Genomic DNA, 24,345 nt, shown 5'->3' with positions numbered 1-24,345 from the left:
CCCAAAGATGGAAAGTTCAACAGAAGCCACGGTTGCTGTTCTTAAACACATTTCTCATCCAAACAACCTATAAAAATCAAACTCTGGAAGACTTACTGTAGGCAGCTGCTTTGTTCAGCTGTGATTTCTGTGTAGGATTGGAGAGCTTGGCAGAATGCCTCTAATCCACTTTCTGCCACTGAGATCTGTGTCTGTGCCACAAGGATGTGCTGCAGAAAACCAGGACAGGAAGAAAAATGGTGAGGGGTGAGAGCGTCAGTTCTAGTACACTACATGCAATATCTGCGTGATCAAAGGCACTCCTCTGTATCTAAGTAATGTATTCTGCTGTTAAAAATCATCCACAAGCAGGTTCTGCAACATCCATTTTATACTGATATGGCAACCTTATGGAAGAAGCCAGAGACAAAAAGAGACTTCCACTATTCCGGAAGAACAGTGTACTGACACTGCTGAAGGCTGCCTTCCCCGTTCTGGCACCCTCCAGATGTTTTGGACAAGAACTCCCATCACTCCTGACCATTGGTCATGCTGCCTGAAGGGAGTTATACAGACTAGGATAATGCAGAGTCAGTATTCCTTCTGATGCTGCTTGATTAGTTGTCAAATGAGAGATCATGGGAAAAGAAGGGGAGTTAAAGCAAAATACGGAAATTTGCTATAGGCACTGGAGACATCTTGCTGGAGAAGTGAACAGATGTGCTTGGCACCAATGTCCAGTTAGGACTTATTATTTACATAGTGTACATCAGGAATGGGGAACTTGTGGCCCTCCAGATGTTGTTAGATTCCAATTCCCATCAGCTCCAGCCAGCATGGCCAGTGGTCAGGGATGATGGGAGCTGAAGTCTAACAACATCGGAGGAGCACAAGTTCCCCATCCCATGGTGTACATAGTGCTTTGTAGAATAACATAACTAAGTTCAGGTCCCTGTACTAAGGAGCTTACACTCTAAATTTAGAGAGTGGGGAGTAGAAACAACTGAGTGAGGTAAGGAAGGGAGATACAAATGGACACAACATTGCTTGCCCCTTGATGGACAGCATAGGAAGAGCCCTGTTAGAATACAAGACTAGCTGGACCTTGGTCTGATCTATTTCTGACAGTAGCCACCCATAAGTCTCTGGAGCACTCACAAACAGGGCACAAAAGCACTTGCCCTCTCCAATCATTGCAAATGATATTCAGTGGCATACAACCCCTGAATCTGGGAGGTGCACATAGCCACTGTGACTAGCAGCCATTGATAGACTTATCTTGTGAATGACACCTATGACCAAGGTTTATAGTGGTTGCCCTTGAGATGGACCTCCAAAACAGAGCTGAAGAAGAGAAGCAGTAGTTATCTGAATTATGAATCATCATGTGTGTTGGGAGTAGCAAGAAAGGAAGCAAAGATCAAGCAGGTCCTTCAGACACAAGTGTCCTTAATTGCTATATAATTTGTGTGAACTAAACTCCACCTATGAGCAACCACAGTATACAAACCACATGGTGTGTTGATCAAGAGATCACAAAAGCATCGACACTGACCCACAGTGCTCCCTGACATATGCAGCACACCTCTGACTGGCACAGCACACTTTCGGGCATGCATTTATCTCCTCCCCCTTTCTCTTGTTTTTGCCGCAGCTATGGCAGATGTTTTGTGTAAATGGTCCTTCCTGAGATCATACATTGATTAAGCTGCAAGGACGAAATATGATGAAGTGAGAAGTGTGGGCAAAGTTTTAGGAGCAAAACAGAAACTTATGTTTCCTGGCAGGTGACTAGCCCACAGAATATTTGAGGGCATATCTAGATATATTTTTTGTTCAAACCTAGACCATTTTTTCCTCATTTGAAAGACTGGGCATGAAAAGTGTGATGGCTTATGCCCCTTTCTTTGGGCTCCTCCAGACAACCTATGTATTGAGTATTCGCCCTGGTTTGCTTGCACACAACTTACACAGAGGTTAGATTGTTTTTGTCTTTACTGAACATTCGTTCTGATGTCCTGCATACATACTGATTTGCTTGTGCGGTGTTTATACATCTTCCCATAAATTACTCATTCATTCCACACTTTTTGATGCATTTCCCCATTTCTTTTCTAACTTTAAAAATTCCATTTATTTCCCAGTATGTGCTGGAATCATCCTGCAAAATACTGATAGTCTGGAGGTGCCCTTTGTAATTGCATACATTTTCACCAAAATTGTCAGCTGTACAAACATCAGTTTTGACCAAATTTCTGCAGATACTGCCATATAATCAAATACTAAAACATGTCAGTCACCACAAGCTGGAACTAGCAGGTTCCCTAGCAGAGTGATCACAAACACTAGAGGACAGGACTGCTATACCATTGATCAGGAGTAGGGGGATCTTGGGCCCTCCACATGTTGTTGAATGACAATTCTCATCAGCCCTAGCAAGCATTGCCAATGGCATGGAAAGATGGGAGCTGTAGTTTAGCACAGTGGCACCTGGTGCCCTCTAAAACTGATGGGGCTGTTATGAGGTCACAAGGGTGTGGCCAATGAGTCACAGGGGTGTGGCCAATGAGGTCACAGGGGTGTGGCCAAGATCTGGTCTTCCTCTCATCCTCTTGCACAGAAAGATTCTGTGGATGCTGAAACATTGCAGTTTTACAGAGAAACTGAACAGTTTGGTTTAGAAGGGGTCCACAAAAGACAATAAAATTGACAATGTTATAAATTATTGTATTTATATATGTATAAACTCAATCGTTAGAGGATTGAACTAGGATCTGGAAGATCTCCACTCAGCCATGAACAACACTAGAAATTATTTTAAATAACTTTCTCCTTCTGCCTGCCTACACACACACACACACACACACACACCCCACAGTGGCCACTCTTTTCTTTCAAGCTACATCTGGTTAGATGCAAAACATCAGTCACACCCACCGACCCACTGAGAGATCCATTTGGGTCCTGCTTTTCCTTCCTCCTCTCCCTTCCCCTTCAATAGTCAGCAAAAGGTCCATGAGGTCCAAGGCCTACCCTGTATCACTGCCATCCTCCTCCTCTCCCTGCAATGTTCTGCAAAAGGCCCATCAGGTCCAAAGCATACCTCCTCGCACCACTCTGCATTTTTCCCTTGCTCCCATGCAGCAAGATACACCCACCTACCTACTCTGCTCAATCAAATACTTAACTGAACTCATATAGAAATTTTGCTGCTGCTTTCAAAGGCTGGCTGCAGGGAAAGATTCATGTTTCCTGCTGCTTTAGCCTGCTGCTTGCAAAAGCGAGGGAATAGCAACGCAAACTCAGAGAGGAGCCAATGCAGATTGCAAATGCATGCATCTGATTGGCTCAGACTGGCTCAGATTGAAATACATTGGGGAGGCTCTTCAGAGTCCTGCCCTAATGCTATGGAACTTCCAATGCATTTCTGAGGGGCTCCTCCTGATTGGTTAGAGCTTATTCTATGGGTAAATCAAAATGAATATAATTTTATGAATAAAGTCAAAATGGAGGTCCTGGAAGTGATGAGGGGACACTTGCCCTCCCTAAGCCACTCCTAGTAGAATTTTACCCAGGGAGACAGGGTGGGACCATGGCAATGGTTGTGATTGGCTGTACTATCCATAGATGATTGGCCAGAACAGCAGATGGACAGAAACAAGCCCAGAGTGTCACTAATGTGAGGTACTGTGTTGAATATGAATGTAAGGAACAGAGAAGGGACTGGGCTATAGATTTGGAGGTTTAGGGTGGTTAAGGTGGGCAGTGCCCCACCTGCCCTTAATGCTGGGCCTCCACTGGTTTAGCAGCATCTGGAGGACCAAAGGTTCCTCACACCTGCAACTGACCATCATGGGCATAAGAGGAAGCTTTGATGGATACAACTTTTCTCACCCTTGCAGCTTTATGATGTAAAAAGCTGCTCCTTCTAAAATGCCCTCTTCTACACAGCTATCAATGGTATAGGAGCCCTGGCCGTTACTCCATCTGGTCATTAAATCCTCTTCTTTCGTAGCCACCAATATATTAACTGCACTGCTCTCCCAACCACATTGTTTAAGGGATTTGCTCATTTTGGGTATCACCATTACTGGCAAACAAACAGAGGGGTCACAAACTTACAGAATCACTTCCTTTGCAGACCATGTCATCTTTCAGAGGTTCCAGCCTTGGACTCTGTGTAGACAGAAATGCAGAATTATTGCAGATGGGGAAACAAGGTGAAATGTATAATTGTCTTAATGACCATCTTTTTCACCAGGCATTCACAGTGGCTACAAACCAAGACTAGACTGCCATGGAAGTATGTGAGAGCAAAAACTCTGGCAACGTGGTCTGAGAAGAAGCATGATAGACTCAGAATAGGGTTCTTCAAAACTGGACCCCTATTGCCATTTGGGTCCAGCCCATCTGCATTTGAATTTTTTCTAGAAGCAATGCCAGAAATTTTAAATAATACCCAGACATAAACCAGTGGTAGTTTTAGCAGTTATTTGATCTCTCTCAAAATGAGTTATGGGTGAATTAAAAATGTGAAACCACTACTTAATGGTGGTAACATCAAATGGCATCTCATATATATGAAAGACACATTATAGGCACCCCAGACACCATTATTTTCAACACAGTTCACACATTCAACTGCAAACGACATGCAGGGACATATAAATCAGCTCTGAGATAACGAGGATGATCTTATTATCTCATTAGTATCTCATCTTCTTTCATAGATGGGATGAAAGAGAGACCTGAGGAGGTGAGTCAAATGATATTGACGAATCTATGCCATAGGAGAGAGCCAGTGTGGTGTAGTGGTTAAGGTGTTGGACTACGACCTGGGAGACCAGGGTTCGAATCCGCAAACAGCCATGAAGCACACTGGGCGACCTTGGGCCAGTCACTGCCTCTCAGCCTCATGAAAACCCTATTCATAGGGTCGCCATAAGTCGGAATTGACTTGAAGGCAGTACATTTACATTTTATGCCATAGGAACATAGGAGGACACTTTATACTGAGCCAGACCATTGGACTAACTAGTTCAGTATTGTCTGCAATGACTGACAGTGACTCTTCAGGATTTTAGGCAGGGGTCTTTACCAGCCCTACCTGGAGATGGTGGGGACTGAACCTTGGACCTTCTGCATGCAAAGCGGATGCTCTGCCACTGAGCTATGGCCCTTCCCCAGAAAGAATGCCAAATAGGAAGAACAAAGAGTCTGATGCCACCTTGAAGATGAACAAAGGCAGGCACCATCTGTGTTATCTTTTCGGCGCCTTTTGAAGACTTTCCTCTTTCAACAAGCCTTTTAAATTGAGACCTATCCCAGTCTGTGTATGTGTTTTTAAAGATGTTTTTAAAGCTTTTTTAAAAAATGTTTTTAAAGTTGTTTTGTTTTTGTGTATTTTAAGGTCTGTTTTTATGACGTTTTGATGTGTTTTTAGTGCTTTTTTTTTGCCGTCCTGGGCTCCTGCTGGGAGAAAGGGCGGGATATAAATCAATCAATCAGTCAGTCAGTCAACAAATGTATCATGTTGTGTGGCTTTTGTGAGCTACAGTCCATTTCATCAAGCTTATGCCATAACAAATTTATCTTTAACATACCACTGTGTGTCTGTGTGCGTGTGTGCACGTGCTGCAACAGGTTAGCATGGCCACACCTCTGGAATATCTCAAGGTAAACACCCTCAAGAGGTAGTCCTCAGTGCCTCTTTTATTCTAGAACTTTAGCTAATTTCAGTATGAAAGAATATAGACCTTAGTATAAGTTGTGCAAATGCTTCCTCTCATTCTCGCCCTTGAGTATAAAGCATTCTTTATACAAGGAGACAAGGACCTCCAGGCACCATAAACAATTCTATAGTTGTAAGGCTTATACTCTTTCTTCACTTTGGGAATATCCTAGAAAGAGCAGAAGAAACCATTTTGTTTCAGGACAGAACTTTGTTTAGGATTTCACTGCCACTTTGTTTTGAAATCTGTAATGCTGTACATTGAACAGACTCTTGGTTGGATCCAGACTACAGCTTCTGCAGGCAGAAAAGCTCATTCTGTCCATAAAAGTATTTTGATATAGCAAAGAGATCCTGCTGGCGAGTGGAGTGAGGCAACATTTGCCAATTAGCCGAGCCCTCCAGCTGTCACTCAACTTTCTGGAACAGTGTGGGAGGCGGTATTGGGGGCTACAAGGGAATGGTCAAAAGTCACCTCTCCTTTTCCATCGGTGGGAGCAAAGTCTGGATCTCTAACCCAAAATATATTAGACAGGCATTGTATGTACATATCTTTGGCATATGTCAGATTCATGAAACATCTCATGTAAGCCACCCATATACATTTCAGATCTGGTTGGTTAATATTTGTTGTTTGCTAGTGCAATCAGTCTTAAAAGATCTTGGCTTCTGTGCCCTCCTCCACCTTATTATAACTTATAACTACATTTCCCAAGGTTCCTTAATTGGGAACTGTGACTGTTTTAACTGGCTTAAAGATGGGTTTAAATCATAGTCTACACATGGGTTCCTGCTGCGAGGAAGGGTGGGATATAAATCAATCAAACAAACAAAAAACAAACAAGCAAGCAAGCAAGCAAACAAACAAATATTAAGAAAAGGCACAACGTTTTTTAAACAATCAAATTTCCCAACCCTTTATAAGGAGTATAACTTGCTGGTAGGCAAGTTGACTTTGGGAGGCTGGGAAAGGGATGCCAGTGTGTGGTCTAATGATAGGATTTTATGATCAAAAACTTCCTGAATCAAAGCATGGAGGATTCAGTTAGATATATCGAGAGCCAAAACTGGCAAAACTGACATGAGTGATATCTAGGAATGGGGGAGAAATTCAATTCAGTTTGCATTTAAAGTCAAATTTATCACATTTCACACTTTCCAAAAAAATATGAGAAATGAAACACAGCTATCCTTAAAAATTTGCACTTATCTGACAGTTGTGATGCAGTTCTCTGATCTGTTTTAAAAATGTATATATTACAGGAAAATGTGTATAAAATGAATATATTCGTGAAAATAACATGCAAAAATGCATTATATTAAGAGAAATTTGAAAATGCTGAAGAATTTTCATGAGGATTTTTTTTAAAAGCTGCAAATTACTGTAGAAATGCAGAGAATGGAATTTCAAATTGGAAAAAAGAGAAACTGAGAGAGCTGAAATTGAGAGATTCTTCCATCCTTAGTGGTATCCAACTAACCCATCCTGTCAGCACAAGAATTACCACTAGTGCAATAGAACTTTCTCCTTCTCCTCCCCCATATATGCCCCACACACACCCTAAATATGCCAGAGGGTTGGGGGAACCCTTAGAACAGATTTAGGGGGCACGCAGGGGGAGGAAGTCCCATTGCACCAGTGGTAATCCTTGCACTGATGGGATCCTGACTTAGTGCTATGTTGGATACATACAACCCAAAGTTAATGCAAGCTAAATTGTATTTTGGCTAGATCCAAATGTCCTGAACAGCAACCAGAACCTTGGGGGAAATGCATCTCCATTCTATGTATTACCAGTTTCAACTGCTGGCCCACCTTACATTCCAGTTTGTCAATGAGCTGCTGTAGTTGGTCGATCTCGGTTGTCCACTGGCTGTCAGTTTCCACACAAACACCTAGATGCAACATGAAAAGAGAGAAGCTTGAGCTGAAATCATAGAAAGGCTGCGTATGGCGGCAGTTCCATGGATAGAGAGTACTTCAGTAGTGTCAACAGCCAGACAGATGGCATGGCAAACCTTCACTCTTTCATATTAGCATAAATTGGACTGATCTCATTTTTTTTCTCCTTGACTCCATGGCATTGTCCACAAAGGAAGCCAATTCTCCATTCTCTCTCTCTACACAACATTTTCCTTGTAGAGTGCAAACATTTGATAAATAATGTGCTCTGTGCTGCAAGACAGACAGGCACTCTATCTGGAAAGCAGCCATGGCTACTTCTAATGTTACATTTTCATTTGTGGGTGTACTTCCTTATGGCACTGCTGTGATGAAAACTGTAAAATGGGAATGCCTTGGCCTGTTGTCGACTCACAGATCAGAAATGCCATTTCAAGCTATTTCAAGGATTGTTGTTATAACTATGCATAAGGACCTAACGAGGCATTATGGGGGATGAATAGCTGCCATTGATTGCCCCATGTGTCTCCCTCGTAAAAGACTTGTGACATCATCCAGCATTTCCCTGTCCCTAAACACAGTAGCCAATGATTTGGAGAAGGAGGGGCAGAGTATGCTGAAAGTGATGATGTCATTTCATATGTTTCTTTTACTTGACATTACTTGGGAGATGTGGGTCAGAGGCAGTCATGTGTCCTCTGTAAGGTAAGGGTGAGGAACTAGATCTGGTCAGAGGGAAGGATCCAGAACTGGCTCCATGATCCATTTTGACTGGTAGATGGGGCCGCCCACTGGTCAGACACCAGACTGCACAGTGCTAAGATCAGAGATATGTTCTGCTGCTACCTTTTACTGTCAATGAGCAAGCAGAAGCTTATGTCTGTGGTGCTTAGTGCTAAGATTGGAGATAAGCCTCTGCCTGTTCTTTGATAATTACAGGCAGCAACAAAGACCCATCTCTGATCTTAGTGCTGTAGTACAGTGTAGGTGTATTGAGGCCCTGATTTGCAGCAATTCACTAGAAAGAAAGGCATAATGCTTGCAATTAAGGCATTGGGTGCTCGACCCTTTTGGTATCCCTCCTGTATCCCTATTGCACACTATTTACAAATTGGGTATAAAGTGATGTATACATTATTAAAACAAATAAATAATAAATATTGCATGTTCATCACCTGCTGACTTCAGCATCAAGTGTTGACTTGCATGAATAAGCCATCCTATAGTAAACTCCGCACACAGAATTTCCATTTATTTATTTATTTATTTTATTGCATTTGTATACCACCCCACAGCCAAAGCTCCCTGGGCAGTTTACAACAATTAAAAACATTAAAAACAAATATACAAATTTAAAAACACATTTTTAAAAAGCAATTTAAAAACACATGCTAAAATGCCTGGGAGAAGAGGAAAGTCTTGACCTGGCGCCAAAAAGAAAACAGTGTTGGCACCAGGCGCACCTATAACCTTTCATGACAAATGTTTTTCAAAACTCACTGCACACCAAGTCATCAAAACTGGCCATATTCATGCTTTCTCACATGCAGAGCACTCATCTGCAGCAATAGGAGTGGGGTCATACTTCTGATCCTGCTCTTGATGCGTGGAGCAGGGGTGGCTGGTGGCTCCATGTCAATGGGGTACTGGAATCCACTCTAGCTCAGCATGTTGGATAGCTCCTTGAAAGCTCAGACTAAAACCCCAAGCAGATTCCACTGGCCCACTAACATGGAGCCACCAGTTGTCACTGGTGTGGAGTCCCTGTGTGTGAGTGATCAGGTGTTCCATTTGCATGGGTGTGTGTGTCCTATTATATGTGCAAGCAGCTGCTTGAATTAAGGGTTACATTTTCATGCCTCTGCGCTCAATACTCTAAAGGGATAGCAAGATGCTCTTGCTAGCCATGGATGCCCTACCTGTGAGGAAACATGTGAACAGGGCTCAAGAAATTAGGTGATGCCTATGGTTGTGTAAAACTGGTCATTCTTGATTGTGGCCAGGGTATCTGTACAAGACTTTATATCACTACATTCAGACATTTCTGTCCCCTTTTTTACAAAAGCCACCCCTCTGCTTCTGGCAGCAAAGAAGCCTCATACCAATACAACGTCTGACAACAGGGATGGGGTGCCTGTCAGTACCTGTGGTCAACATCCCTGAATAAGGATCAGTAGGAGACAGGCAGATGTTCTTCTGAGCTCTACGACCACATCTTTTGAGAGTGCGTGGGCCAACAAAAGCTTCTGATTTGGTAACATCATTCCTAAAAAGCACAAAATCAGCATCATTGCTGCTGCTGCTGCGGGTATGTGAGTTTCTGCATGCAAGTCCTCTCATTCTTCATGACAACAGCACAAAGCCAAAAACTAAAGACATATTCTAAGCACATGTTTGGTCTTAAATGAGTGGGTGTGTTTTTAAAAAAATCAATAGCAACTCTGGAAACTTCAAGACTAGGAAATGTGGTGTCCTCTTTGGTACATCGTATCTAATAAGAATGAAATATTAGTGGCTATGCCAAAATAGAAAGCCGGATGCAGACCACATAACCCATACCAGTCTTGCCATTGTCCCTATCAACTTTGTGGGCAGATAAAGGACATTAGGGGAACATTCAGACTGGTGTTTTATGGCAGGTGTATTCTGCAACATGTTCTTGACACAATAATAACTCATTAGTGGTGTATTTATTCTGCTTCAGTCTGTTCTGCGATGCTTCCCCAATGCTACCACGCTATTGCTGTCTGGAGGGGCTGTAGTGCAACAAAAGTGGGACAAAAGAAATCAGAACACTTGTGATATAAAAAATTAGGGAATTTCAGCAGGAAGTTTTGGGATATGCACTGACTGGAAATGAAGCTGTGTCACTGCCCCAAAACTTTTGCAGGCACAAACAGAATTGAAAGTGGGATCATGTATGACCACCCCAATAGCATCATGAGCACAAATCATCATGAATGAGCAATAAAAAGGATGTCTGGAGGATTCCGAAGTCCCATGTGTGGCAGGATCTACCCCACTGGATTTAGATGGAAGGCAAGAAAAGGATGGGAATAGTCTGAGGCCATTACTATCTGGAGCAGCTTGCCCAGGAAGCACTTCCCTGAATAGTTTGGCTTTTTAATTTATTATTATTTATTTATTTATTAGGCTTATATCCCACCCTTCCTCCCAATAGGAGCCCAGGGTGGCAAACAAAAGTATTAAAACACTCTAAAATATAATAAAAACAGACTTTAAAATATATTAAAACAAAACATCTTTTTTAACAAACTTTAAAAACATCTTAAAAGCAATTCCAACACAGATGCAGACTGGGATAAGGTCTCTACTTAAAAGGCTTGTTGAAAGAGGAAGGTCTTCAGTAGGTGCCAAAAAGATAACAGAAATGGCAGCTGTCTAATATTCAAGGAGAAGGAATTCCAAAGAGCAGGTGCCACTACATTAAAAGTTCGCTTCCTATGTTGTGCGGAACAGCCCTCCTGGTAAGATGATATCTGCAGGCCCTCACCTGCAGAGCACAGTGATCAACTGGGTATATAAGGGGTAAGATGATCTTTCAGGTCTCCTGGTCTCAAGGTGTATAGAGCTTTATACTCCAAAACCAGAACCTTTCCTTTTATACCTCTTACCCACCCTAGTCACTTCTTGTACCTTTCTCGGCCACCCTGTTCTTCAATGGTGTCTGCAGCACACTCCAGTGAGACCTGCAAGGACTGTAGCTGGTTCATTGTCTCCCTCAGTAGGAAGCGGGTCACAAACTGTTCCAGCTTGGAGGAGCTCTCATATACCTGCAGGAGTAAGGACATGGAAGTGAAGGGCACACACAGGCAGAAAGCTGAATACCGGTAGACATTGCTACTGTACAGTAGAATTGCTACAATTGTTCTTGTTCTGATCAATGCTCCGTGAAAAACCTTCCACTGTCCAACTATTTCAGCAAGGAGACCACACTGGAGAAGACACTCTAGTTTTGATATAAGTTCAGAGCTTTGAGCAGAAGACTCAAGTCAGTATCATGCAGCTGCACTCTAACTCCTTTTATCCAAGGAATTCTAAGTGCATAGCCATAAAATGGAGTTTTTAATATGCTCAATAACTAGGAGAAACAATGCACTGAGGTAAGTATTAACTACTGGGCTACTTCCATAAATGAGGAAAGTGGAACACACTGCAGAAGCTTTGCACTGTTGTGCAAGGATATCGCCTTCAGATTTCTGCAAAGTTTCTGGAGGATAGATGTGAAAAAACAAATGTTTTTCCTTGAGAATGGAGAACTGTTTGCAAGCCTGAAAAAAGATCTCAGGAGCCTTGATTTAGAGTTTCAACCAATCTCTAGATCTACAGAATTTGGAACAACTGAGTATTGATTCTGGATTCTATCCAAGATTTTTTGCTGCACAATAAATGCCTAGTCAGGGTCAGCCCTACAAGTAGGCAAAGTGAGGCAACTGCCTCAGGCAGCAGAGGCTGGGGGCAGCAGTGATGGTAGCTCCCCAGCTGTTCTTCCTAACCTCCCCCCAGTCTCTTAAGAGTTCAAAGATCATGGGCCATGCAGCCTGTTCATTGCCTGCTGCCATTGAATATACTGCAGGTTGCTACCCCATTGGCCCAACTGAAGCAAGATTCAACTGCCAGTCCAGTTGGTTTCCATGGATGGCCCAAATGTTAGGCAGAGTGAGGCAGCCACCTCCTGTAGCAGATGCTAAGTGGTAGTGGTGGCAAGGTGTTGGAGAACAGGGCTGTATGTGCCATGTGGCTTACCCTGTACTGCCTAAGCTAGCCTTTATTTGTTGGTTGTTAAGTGTATATCCTGTCTTTCCATAAAAATGGTGCTGGCTAAAGAATAATAAAAGAGGACTAACAACAATAAAATCCACAGGAAAAATAGCCATTCCACAAGATATCAATAACATGATATAACTCTCTCTCTCTCTCTCTCTCTCTCTCTCCATATATATATATACAGGTAACCGCAGATTTTAATAATGGCAGGAAGTTAAAAATATAATAAATGTATAATACAGAATAAAACACAGAGCAAAAGTGCAGAGCAAATCAGTACAGTTGCGACCTTTTCCCTCCGCAAGGGTGGGGGACCTATTAAATTGGTCCGCCCCCGGAGACTAATGAATCCTGAAGGTTTTCAAAGGGCTCTGGGGGATTTTCCGGCTGATAGGACCGGCGCTCCTGTTGAAGCCCTGGTTAATCTGTGGAATGCGGAGATGGCCCGGGCTGTCGACACGATCACTCCTGCGCGCCCTCTCCTTTGCAGAGCTCATTCAGCTCCTTGGTATACTCCAGAGTTGAGGGCGATGAAGCAAGATAGGAGGCGGCTTGAGCGGAGATGGAGACGAACTCCTGATGAATGCAACTATACGCTGGTTTGTGCTTTCACCAAGCGGTATATAGGAGCGGTGAGGGCGGCGCAAAAACAATATTTCGCCGCCACTATTAAGGCATCTTTCGCCGCCACTATTAAGGCATCTCTCTCCCACCCAGCGGAGCTTTTTAGAGTTGTCCGAGGGCTACTCCATCTAGGCCTTCAGGACACTGTAGATACTTCGGTGGCCCGCTGCAATGAGTTTGCTGAGCACTTCCAGCATAAGATCTTACGCATTCGTCGGGACCTAGACTCTCATTTTATAGCAGTTAACCCTAGTGAGGTGTCTGGTGCACAGTCTTATCATGTTTTGTTGGATGAGTTTCAGTCGGTTCAGTTCGAGGACGTGGACAAGGTGCTTGGACAGGTACGTGCAACCACTTCGGTACTAGATCCTTGCCCCTCTTGGCTAATAAAAACTGGCAAGGAGGGAACAGTTGGCTGGGCCAGGGAAGTGATAAATGCCTCCTTGCGAGAGGGAGTGGTCCCTGGCTGTCTGAAGGAGGCAGCAGTGAGACCACTCCTGAAAAAGCCTTCCCTGGACCCAGAGGATTTCAGCAGCTACAGACCAGTGGCAAATGTTCCATATCTCGGCAAGATCTTGGAACGAGTGGTTGCTGACCAGCTCCAGGCGCTATTGGATGAAACCGATTATCTAGATCCATTTCAATTGGGTTTCAGGCCCGGTTTCGGCACTGAGACGGCCTTGGTCGCCCTGTTTGATGATCTATGTCGGGAGAGAGACAGAGGGAGTGTAACTCTGTTGATTCTCCTTGATCTCTCAGCGGCTTTTGATACCATCGACCATGGTATCCTTCTGGAGAGGCTTGCGGAGTTGGGAGTTGGAGGCACTGCGTGGCAGTGGTTCTGCTCCTACTTGGCGGGCTGTCTCCAGAAGATAGTGCTTGGGGAACATTGCTCGACACCGTGGGTACTCCAATGTGGGGTCCCGCAGGGTTCGGTTTTGTCTCCCATGCTTTTTAACATCTATATGAAGCCGTTGGGTGCAGTCATCAGGAGTTCTGGAGTGCGTTGTCACCAGTACGCTGATGACACGCAGCTCTACTTATCCTTTTCATCTTCCTCAGGTGAGGTGGTCAATGTGCTGAACCATTGCCTGGACGCGACAATGGACTGGATGAGAACTAACAAACTGAGACTCAATCCTGATAAGACTGAGATGCTGTTGGTGGACGGTTTTTCCAATCAGATGGTGGATACATATCCTGTCCTGGATGGGGTTACACTCCCCCTAAAGGAACAGGTTTGTAGTCTGGGAGTCGTTCTAGACTCTTCCCTGTCACTTGAGGCTCATGTAGCCTCTGTGGCACGGAATGCGTTCTACCAACTTCGATTGGTAGCCCAGCTACGTCCCTACCTGAGTAAGGAGGATCTTACATCAGTAGTACATGCTGTGGTAACTTCACGTTTGGATTACTGTAATGCGCTCTACGTAGGGCTACCTCTGAAGACGGTTCGGAAGCTACAGCTGGTGCAAAATGCGGCGGCCAGACTGCTAAGAAGAACGAAGCGGTCTGACCATATAACACCTGTTTTGGCCCGCTTGCACTGGCTTCCAATACGCTTCCGGGCCAAATTCAAAGTGTTGGTATTAACCTATAAAGCCTTATACGGCGCGGGACCTCAATATCTGTCGGAACGCCTCTTCCGCTATGAACTGGCTCGTACACTATGGTCTGCTACGAAGGCCCTCCTCCGGGTCCCGACTCATAGGGAGGCCCGGAGGGCAGTGACAAGATCAAGGGCCTTCTCAGTGGTGGCCCCCGAACTATGGAATAGCCTCCCCGAGGAGGTTCGCCTGGCGCCGACACTATCATCCTTTTGGTGCCAGGTTAAAACCTTTCTCTACTCCGAGGCATTTTAATTTTTTGTTAATGATTGTAATGTTTGTAATTTGATTTTAGCCTTTGCTGTTTTTAGACTGTGAAATTTGATTTTAGACTGATGTTTTGTATTATATTGTACTTTATTGTATCTATGTTCACCGCCCAGAGAGCTATTGCTAGTCGGGCGGTATGTAAGTGTTAAAAATAAATAATAAAAATAAATAAATGCCTGTTTAAATTAAAAAAGGCTTTGCTTGCTGGCAGAAGTCCAACACTGAGGGGACCAGACAAACCTCTCTTGCTGGGCAGTTCCAAGGCACAGTTTTCCCCATAGAATCCTGGGAACTGTAGTTTATCCCTCACAGAGCGACAATTCCCAGCACCCTTAATAAAAGACAGTTCCCAAGATTCTTTGGTTTAAATGTATGGTGGTTTAAGTGCATGGTGTGGATATGACCTAACTCTTGGCAGTGAGGCCTGGATATAGGGACCAAAATAACTTATCTTATTCTATATGCAGATGCCACAGCCACTCTCTCCTCTTTTTTCTTAAGCCATATTTATTTATTTGATTTATATCCTGCCCTTCCTCCCAGTAGGAGCCCAGGGCGGCAAACAAAAGAACTCAACACACTTTAAAAAATCATTAAAACAGACTTTAAAATATATTAAAAATAAAACATTTTTAAAGACATATTAAAACAAAACATCTTTAAAAATATTTTTTTAAAGCTTTAAAAACATATTTTTTTTAAAAAAAAATCTTTAAAAACATATTAACAAGCAATTCCAACACAGATGCAGACTGGGATATGGTCTCTACTTAACAGGTTTGTTGAAAGAGGAAGGCCTTCAGTAGGTGCTGAAAAGATAACACAGGTCTAATATTTAAGGGGAGGAAATTCCGAAGGGTAGGTGCCACTACACTAAAGGTCCATTTCCTATGTTGTGCGGAATGAACCTCCTGATTAGATGGTATCTGCAGGAGGCCCTCACCTGCAGAGCACAGTGAATGTGAGGGTATTTAAGGGGTAAGACTGTCTTTCAGGTATCCTGGTCCCAAGCTGTATAGGGCTTTGTATAGGGCAATTCTTTCAGGAGCAAGGTGATCTGTTGGCAATACCCTGCCCCAGTGAACAGTCACGCCACTGCGTTCTGCACCAGCTGCAGCTTCAGGACCAATCTCAAGGTTAGCTCCATATAAGTAACCCAGACTGGACGTTACAAGTGCATGGATAACAGTGGTCAGGCTATCCCAGTCCAGTAATGGATGCAGCTGTCTTACCAGCTGAAGCTGGTAAAAGGCACTTTTAGCCACTGAGGTCACCTGGGCCTCTAGCAACAAAGATGGATCCAGGAGCACCCCCAGACTACAAACCTGCTCTTTCAGAGGGAGTACGACCCCATCCAAAGCAGGCAACTGATCAATTATCCGAACTCAGGAACCACCAACCCACAGTGTCTCTGTCTTGCTAGGATTCAGACTCAGTTTATCGGCCAACATCCAGCCCATCACCAAGTCCAGGCAGTGGTCCAGGGCTTACATGGCCTCTCCTGATTCAGATGTTACAGAGAAATAGAGCTGGGTATCATCAGTGTACTGCTGATACCTTACCCCAAATCTCCTGATGACTGCTCCCAAGGGCTTCATATAGATGTTAAACAGCATTGGGGACAAGATGGTACCCTGCGGCACCCCACAGCACAACTGTTAGGGGGCCAAAAGGCAATCACTCAATCCTATTCTCTGAAAACAACCCTGGAGATAGGATCGGAACCACTGTAAAACAGTGCCTCCGATACCCATCTCACGAAGATGGCCCAGTTGTCACAAACAAATGGGTCCAGGACTGGCTTTTTCAGGAGCGGCCAGATCACTGCCTCTTTCAGGGAAGCTGGAACCATTCCCTTCCGCAATGATGCATTGACCACACCCTGGATCCACTCGGTCAAATCCCCTTGACAAGTTTTAATAAGCCAAGAAGGGCAAGGGTCAAGAGGACATGTTGCTGGCTGGATTGTCGCAAGCACCTTGTCCACATCATCACGCCACATAAACTGAAACCATTCCCAAAATGTTACAGCAGAGGTTGCACTGGACACCTCACTGGGGACTACAGTAGATGTGGTTGGGGCATCAAAATTGCTATGGAGACAAGCAACTTTACCCTCAAAGTGCCTTGCAAACAATTCACAGTGGGCCTCTGAAAGGTCTAAAGCTCCGTTTCCTGGAGTTTATGTCAACAGACCCCAGACAATATGGAAAAGCTCCACTGGATGGCTACTTCAGGATGTGATGGTAGCAGAGAAGTGGGCCTTCTTCACCACCCTCACCGCTACACAGTAAGCATGGTTATGTTTTACTTGTGCCCGATCAGCTTCACAGCACATCTTTCACCACTTGCGCTCTAGCTGTTATCCAGCCTGTTTAATTGGCTTTACCTCACTGGTGTACAAGGGGTAAACCAGGCTCCACAATGCCAGAGAAGGTACTCAGGGGCCTCGCTGTTCCACAGCATGACAAAGGCTTCAACAGGGTCACCTGCTCTTTCTGCTGGGAACTCCCCCAGGGCATGCAGGAATCCTGTGGATTCCATTAGTCTCTGGGGGTGGACCATCTTAATCTGTCCACACCTCTCAGCCACAAGTCTAAACTTCACCAGGAAGTGGTCTGACCATGACAATGGGGTGAAATCCACCCCGCTATCTCCAGACCACCCTTCCTCCATCTGGAGCAAAACCCAAGTTGAGTGTGTGCCCTGCCCTATGTGTCAAACCAGTGACGACTTGTGACAGCCCCATAGTCATTATGGAGGCCATGAAGTCCTGAGCCAGAACACTAGAGGCAGCCTCAGCATGGACATTGAAATTACCCAGGACTATCGTTCTGGGCTCCTCCAATACCACAGCTGAGATGGCCTCCACCAGCTCAGTCAGAGAAGCTGCCGGGCAGCAGTGTGGACAGTACACCAGCAGCAACCCTAGTTTACTGTCTCCTTGGCCCAACACCAGGTGCAGGCCCTCACAGCCAGCTCCAACACAGAGTGGTTTCCTGGGGACAGAGATGGAAGTTCTGTAGACCACAGCAACTCTTCTATCCCATTGCTGCAGCCTGTGCTGGTGTTGCACCAAGTATGCAGGTGGGCAAAGTTGGGTCAGATCAACTCCTCCCAGCAAACCACACATGTCTCAGTAATGCACACCAAATCGGCACCTTCATCCATGATCAGATCATGGATGTGGTCTTATTGTGTACCAATCTGGCATTAAACAACACACACAGACCAGTGGGTGCAGCAGATGAGCAACAAGGAACCCATCCATAAGAGGAGTGGGAGCAAGGAACTAGGCTTAGATAGCCTTGCCCTCATCTTCTATGGTAGTTCACCACCTCCCCATGGCTATACCTTTCTCTACCCATGATCACTGAAATTGAGGTGGCATCACCCATGTTCCTCCTTACTAAGACTCCTCATAAACACCTGATATGGACACAACAAGAGCCCACCAGGGTACATTTTCCCCCCTGTCTCTCACCCAGGCCAGATGTCTGCCAGTTGCAGACTCTCACTCTGAAGGCATCTTGCACCTTTCTCCTATCACTCAGTTCTCACCCTGTGCAGGAACTAGACATGCGCCATACACTCTCCCCACTACTAATCTTCTCTAGATTGGTTTTAAAAAAGTAGAAGAGGGTAGCGCCCTTGCCCTCAGGACTCCCTAAGGGGCTCATCAAGGGCAGCTGGACTTTTATGCCCTCAGACCAAGCCAGAAGCTGATGGCTGCAAGATTAACTGCAGCTTCTCTCTTGAGTCAGGGTCAGGCAGGGGGTCCTAGTGCTTGTAGCACTTACCAGGGACTTCAGCTGTCTCAAGGGACAGCAACTCAGAGGAGCAAGCAAGCAGGCACCCAGATGCTCAGTTACTCACTCCAAGGACAGGTCTTCTCCAGTCCCCCAGTGCTGCTCCCCATATGGAGATGTTGGATATATTTGTCCATGGTGAGTGATTAACTTTGCACCATGTTCACCTAGGGTTGTCAGAAGCACCCCAAACCCTGAGATTTCAGGTACGGATGTCACAGGGGCAGCCCCCTAGTGATGTCATGGGGGTGGCCCCTAGTGATGTCACAAGGGAGGTTTTAGTGATGTCATTAAGCACGATGTATTAAGCATCAATCACAGTTGCTTGGAGCATACCATTCAAACAAAAAAAATTCTCTGATTGGCAATTAAGATAGAAATCTTGGCTAAAAGATGGTGTTCCCAGGTCCAGCTGAAGTGATGGGATCATTCCTTCTCACCTGTTTAGAGAGCCTGGGTAGGGAACATTTAATCTAGCCTACTTGCTTCTGACAAGTAGGGTTTAAGTGCCCTCAGTCCAGGCCAGTCACCAGAAGGCCACTGTAAGAAGAAAGGAGCCAAGTGGAGCACTCAGGAGAAAAGATGTACGCTCCTAAAGGCTGCAATTCTAAACACAACAACAGTAATTGGGATCAACAGTAATTGCAGCCACACTTCCCAGTATGTGAATTCTCTTTTACCACTATTGGGCAAGAAACAAACCATCATGCAAATAACAAGGTGCATCATCAGTGAGTTTAAGGGGGTTGAGCTGAGTGCATGGAACCATCATTGTTGCTTCTATACATGTGAGGGAATGAGGTCAGAGGTAAATGGAATGCAAATTGAAAAATAAAAACAAAAGACAGTGATGATTTCCTAAATGCAATACCATGCCAACCACAACAAGATTCTTATGAGTAAGGCAGAAAACTCAGCATCCCACAACCAGTCAGGGTTCCTAACCAAAAGCAAAACTAAAAGAATCTTGGCAGCCAGTCAGCCAAGGTCAAATAAATCTCCACGCAGTACAATCTGACCCAGGGGCTGCAATTAATGCAGAATGTAGTGGCTCAATTCCTGATGTGCATGAGCACATAATACCTCTGCTCTGCAATCTGCACTGGTTATCGATTTGCTACCAAGCCAAATTCACGGTGTCCTTTCCATGTTACAGATGCCACATAGTACTTGTTCTGCTCTTGTAAGAAATCAGTGATTTAATGTGGCAGCACCTAAGCTTTGGAACTCCCTGCCTACTGACATTAGGCAGGCACCTTGATTGTACTCTTTTTGGGACCTGCTAAAACATCTTTGTTTAGGCAAGCCTACCCAGCCATGTAGAAGCTATTATGTTTTTTATCTGTTTTTAACTCATTGTTGGTTTTATTATTTTGAAATTTTTTAAATTCTTGTCTTTAACTGTTTTTGCCAATAATTGCATTAATTCCTTCTGTAAACCACTTTGAGGGTTGTTGGTTTTTTTACTATAAACCAGTATATAAATGTTGTAAATAACATACATGAATAAATTTCAGAGTCACTGGGACCTTGGGTCTCTTTCCTCTTTTAGGTACAAAGGAATCTGCCTCATACCAACTCAAGCCATTTTGATACCATCTAGCTCAGTACTGATAACATGGACTAGCATGAAAAAGTTACTCAACTTGTGATGTTCAGACAAGCAGGAAAAGGCAGCTATTTTCAAGACTTGCAATGGGTTTCAGCTGTTGCCTGGAGGTCAACAAATCCCTTGTCAATCACTATCCTGACTTCACCTATTGGCTTAAAACCTGAAAGGGCGGGGATTAGAGAATCTGGCTGCTAGCTCATTTAACAAAAGTTGTGGGGTTGGGTGTATGACATTTTATTTTTATTTATTTATTTATTTAAAATATTTCTATCCCGCCCTTCTACCCTGTAATAGAGCACTCAGGGCGGCTTACAAAAATAAAATCAAACACATAAATAATAAAATTATAAACAATAAAATCACAAAAACATTAAAATAAATTAAAATACATAAGATCCAATTAAAATACATAAAATACAATACACACACACACATACATATATATAGGGAGTGCTACTAAAGGGGACTACAAGGGTAAAATTTAACATAGAAGGCATAAAATCATAAAATCAGTGTCAGGCTCTACCTTCAGTCCCTCCCAAAGGCTCTCCAGAACAAGATCGTTTTCAAAAGTCTCCGGAAAACCATCAGGGAGGGAGCAGAGTGGACTTCTTGGGGTAGGGTGTTCCAAAGCTTGGGGGCCACAGCTGAAAAAGCTCTCTCCTGCGTGCCTGTCAGTCTAATGTCTTTCACTCCAGGCACGCAGAGGAGACCAGAGGCAGATGATCTTAAATCCCAGGTAGGTACATATGGGTGTAAGCGGTCCCTCAGGTATATTGGTCCAAGGCCGTTTAGGGCTTTAAAGGTCAGAACCAGCACTTTGAATTGGGCCTGGAAGCAAATTGGGAGCCGGTGGAGTCAATAAAGCATAGGGGTGATATTCTCCCTGCATCGTGCTGTTGGACTACAACTCCCATCATACCTGGCCATTGGCCAAGCTGGCCAGGGATGATGGGAGTTGTAGTCCAACAACTTCTGGGGACCCAACGTTCAAGAACACTGGTCTACACTGACTAGCAATGGCTCTCCAGTGTTTCAGACAGGGTGTCCTCCCCTGAGATGCCAGGGACTAAACCTGGGACCTTCTGCATGCAAAGGAGATGCTCCACCACTGAGCTATGTCCCTTCTCCATACTGCTCATTCACAGTAAGCCATGGTTTATTGCTCACTGTGGCTCACCATGACATGTGAAGCAGCTCAGCATCCATACATTGCCTATCCAACTGATACCTGATGTGGGATGGGGGCTCCTGGAAGGCAGGGAGGCAGAATAATCTAAGCCCCCAGTCCACCGTGCAGAAGGGAGTTTGGACAGGGTGAAAATGCTGTCAGCAGGGGAGCTCCAAGAGCAAGCAGAATTTCAATGCAAGAGCCCAAACACAAGCGACTGCTGGTGACTTCCCTGCTAGCAAAAATCCTTGGAATGTGGCATTTCAGGAGCAGGGGCAGACTAACACAGGATCAAAATGCAAACCAAAATTGTCAATCCTGTGTTGATCCTGCTGCTTTGGGTTCTATGATGAAAGAAAGGTGGGGTATGTGTGTATGTATGAATAAATAAATGACAACTGGCCTGATCGATACCAGCCTGGGTATAGATCTTCACAATACCAGCCTGGGAGGTATTGGTCCCTCCCTTCCCTCACTTTCTGTCCTAGCTGGCCCAAGCAGCAGTGCTGTGGGAGCAGAAGCAGCTATGCCACTCCATCAAGCCCTGCCACTGCCAGCCCGGGGGTTGCACTGATCCCCAAGTTTGTAAGGATGATTCAGATTGAAAATGTGTGAGAACAGTGGCATAGAGCAATTGCACTGTGCCAAACTGACTGAAAGAAATATTAATAAAACAGTGGGTTTCATATCTTCTGCATAAACTGATGAGAAACCCGAGCAGAAGAGAAACCCCCATTGTTTTATGAATGTTGTTTTTTAAAATCAGTTTGGCACAGTGCAATTATCCCACCCACACCCTCAAAAGGCGTGGTGGTGGAAATCACAGTTTTTACATACCTTCATTTTGGTGTACATCTATTGAACCAGACCACCTAGGAACTTAATTTTTTAAAAAAAATCTAAGAGTCTGGAGATTGAGGGAGGTGTGCATGCTCCTTGCCTAGCAAACACCCAAGTGCTGCTACTGAGTGTGCTGTTTGTTTTTTTATCAACAAGAGAGGGTGTCCAGTCTAACCTCAAAGGGGGGGGGGAGAGAGAGTTGGGGAAATGAAGGGGCAGATTAGTGGTCAGAACAGCAGCGGTGGCAGCGGCATGTCGGTGGCAGCAGCCTGGATAGGAACATCACCCTCCCGCCAGACAAGATCTCCCGCAGTCTGGAGAATGCCAAGCGGTTCGCCATGGATATAGAGTTTCTCAATGTTTGAAGGTGGTTTAATTCCCAGGTTTTCCAGGTGGCCCCTCCCTTCATCATAACCTATCTCGTTTATTCCTGGGGGACCAAAGAATTTGAATGTCTGAAAAGGAAGAACCCAGCTGACTGTGGAAATGAGAGTAATTTGACTGATAACAAAGAAAACAGTTGCCAGCGTTATTCTTCTTGGCTTGTGGACATGTATATACAATTATTTAAAGTAACACTCAATAATTTGCTTTAATAATGTTATCTGTTATCTAAAATTTGAGAATTGTTATTTAATTTTGAGAATTGTATTATTTTATTGATGTATTATGTTCTATTGATGTATTGTTATGTTCGTTTTCTTTTGTAAGCTGCCTTGGGGGCCTTTTGGCCATAAGGCGGGGTATAAATTAAATAAATAAATAAATAAATTAGGGTGACTCACCCAGAGATTTGGGGAGAACCCCCCAAAAATGGAATCTCCAGGTAAAAGACAGAGACCTGGCAATCTTATGCTCACCCCATCGCCCTGAGGCAGAACCGCTCTTTCAAATCTTTTAATGCCCTGCCTGCTCATTCCTTTAACTCTGTTCTCCAAAGTAAAATCTCTGCCTTCACTCCCCTGTCCTTTAGCTACTGATTCAGCCGTAGACTCTGAATTCTGTTAATAACAAAGTTGCTGTGTTTGCTTTATCTAATTTTGGACAAGGGTAGCTAAGGGAGCTAGAATTTATATTTGTGAAGTTGCGTGTGGCGGAACTGGAGTATCTTGCTGTATAAGGGACTGCATTTAACAACCTTTTCTTAGCTGATTCTGTCATTCGATAAAAATACTGTTGCTTATCCAATGCTTTTGACACAAGCAGGGGAAGTAAAGTATAAGGAACAGAGCAATTCTATGTGTATGTGTGGGAGCAGATATCTCTGGTGGAACCAACACCACACCCAGAACCTTGCCAACTCATTCTCACCATAGAAGGTATTGGGGGGACACCTTTTTCCTCTCTCCAACTTTTTTTTTAAAAAGTCCACTCTCATTGACAGCAATGTGAGGAAAACCCCTACATCAGCTCCAGCTTCTATAGGTTGGGGCCCTGATCCATGGGGATGGGGGGGGTGGATCTAGTAGATTCAAGGCTGCCCCAAAATGGCCCTGGCTTTCAGTCCCTATCACCAGTGGGAACACCATCACTGGTAGATCTCTGCCGTCTGAGCTTTCTGTAGGCATGGAGAGAGTCTCCAGGATGAACATGCTGCCCCACAAGCAGAACTCCTCTCTGCTCCTTCTGCCCCATCCAAGCCCCTCCTAGCTGGCCTTCAGCAGAGGTTAGGATTGTTCTGGAAATCACTATAGAATCATAGAATAGTAGAGTTGGAAGGGGCCTACAAGGCCATCAAGTCCAACCCCCTGCTCAATAGTTTAACTTTAGGACATATTACAGTCAAATGCATACAATACAAATAATAAACAGCTGCAAAATGGTTGTCTTGATAACCCTATACTCTATTTGATGTTTAAGGTCTGTAGACCAAATAAACTGAACTGAATACCTGAAATAAATAAAAGTGAATTGATGAAACTGAGGTTATCATACTTTGGACACATAATGAGAAGACATGATTCACTAGAAAGACAATAATGCTAGGAAAAACAGAAGGGAGTAGAAAAAGAGG

The 24,345-nt window shown here is 44.3% G+C and overlaps 1 protein-coding gene across 1 annotated transcript in view; it reads right to left on the bottom strand.

Moving 5' to 3' along the window:
• The window catches only part of NECAB3 (N-terminal EF-hand calcium binding protein 3), a 152,009-nt gene that overhangs the window by 7,816 nt on the left and 119,848 nt on the right, over nucleotides 1-24,345 (bottom strand). The window contains exons 6-10 of the mRNA XM_061630329.1: nucleotides 11,271-11,407; nucleotides 9,758-9,879; nucleotides 7,527-7,606; nucleotides 4,102-4,155; nucleotides 97-209 (exon numbers count right to left, since the gene is read on the bottom strand). Of these exons, the coding sequence (XP_061486313.1) occupies nucleotides 97-209; nucleotides 4,102-4,155; nucleotides 7,527-7,606; nucleotides 9,758-9,879; nucleotides 11,271-11,407 (506 nt within the window). The remainder of the gene's footprint in view (nucleotides 1-96; nucleotides 210-4,101; nucleotides 4,156-7,526; nucleotides 7,607-9,757; nucleotides 9,880-11,270; nucleotides 11,408-24,345) is intronic.

Source organism: Rhineura floridana, chromosome 6, assembly GCF_030035675.1.
Source record: "Rhineura floridana isolate rRhiFlo1 chromosome 6, rRhiFlo1.hap2, whole genome shotgun sequence".
Lineage (NCBI taxonomy): Eukaryota > Metazoa > Chordata > Lepidosauria > Squamata > Rhineuridae > Rhineura > Rhineura floridana.
Note: the sequence above shows the minus strand (reverse complement) of the source record. Positions and strands in the feature narration are given on the sequence as shown.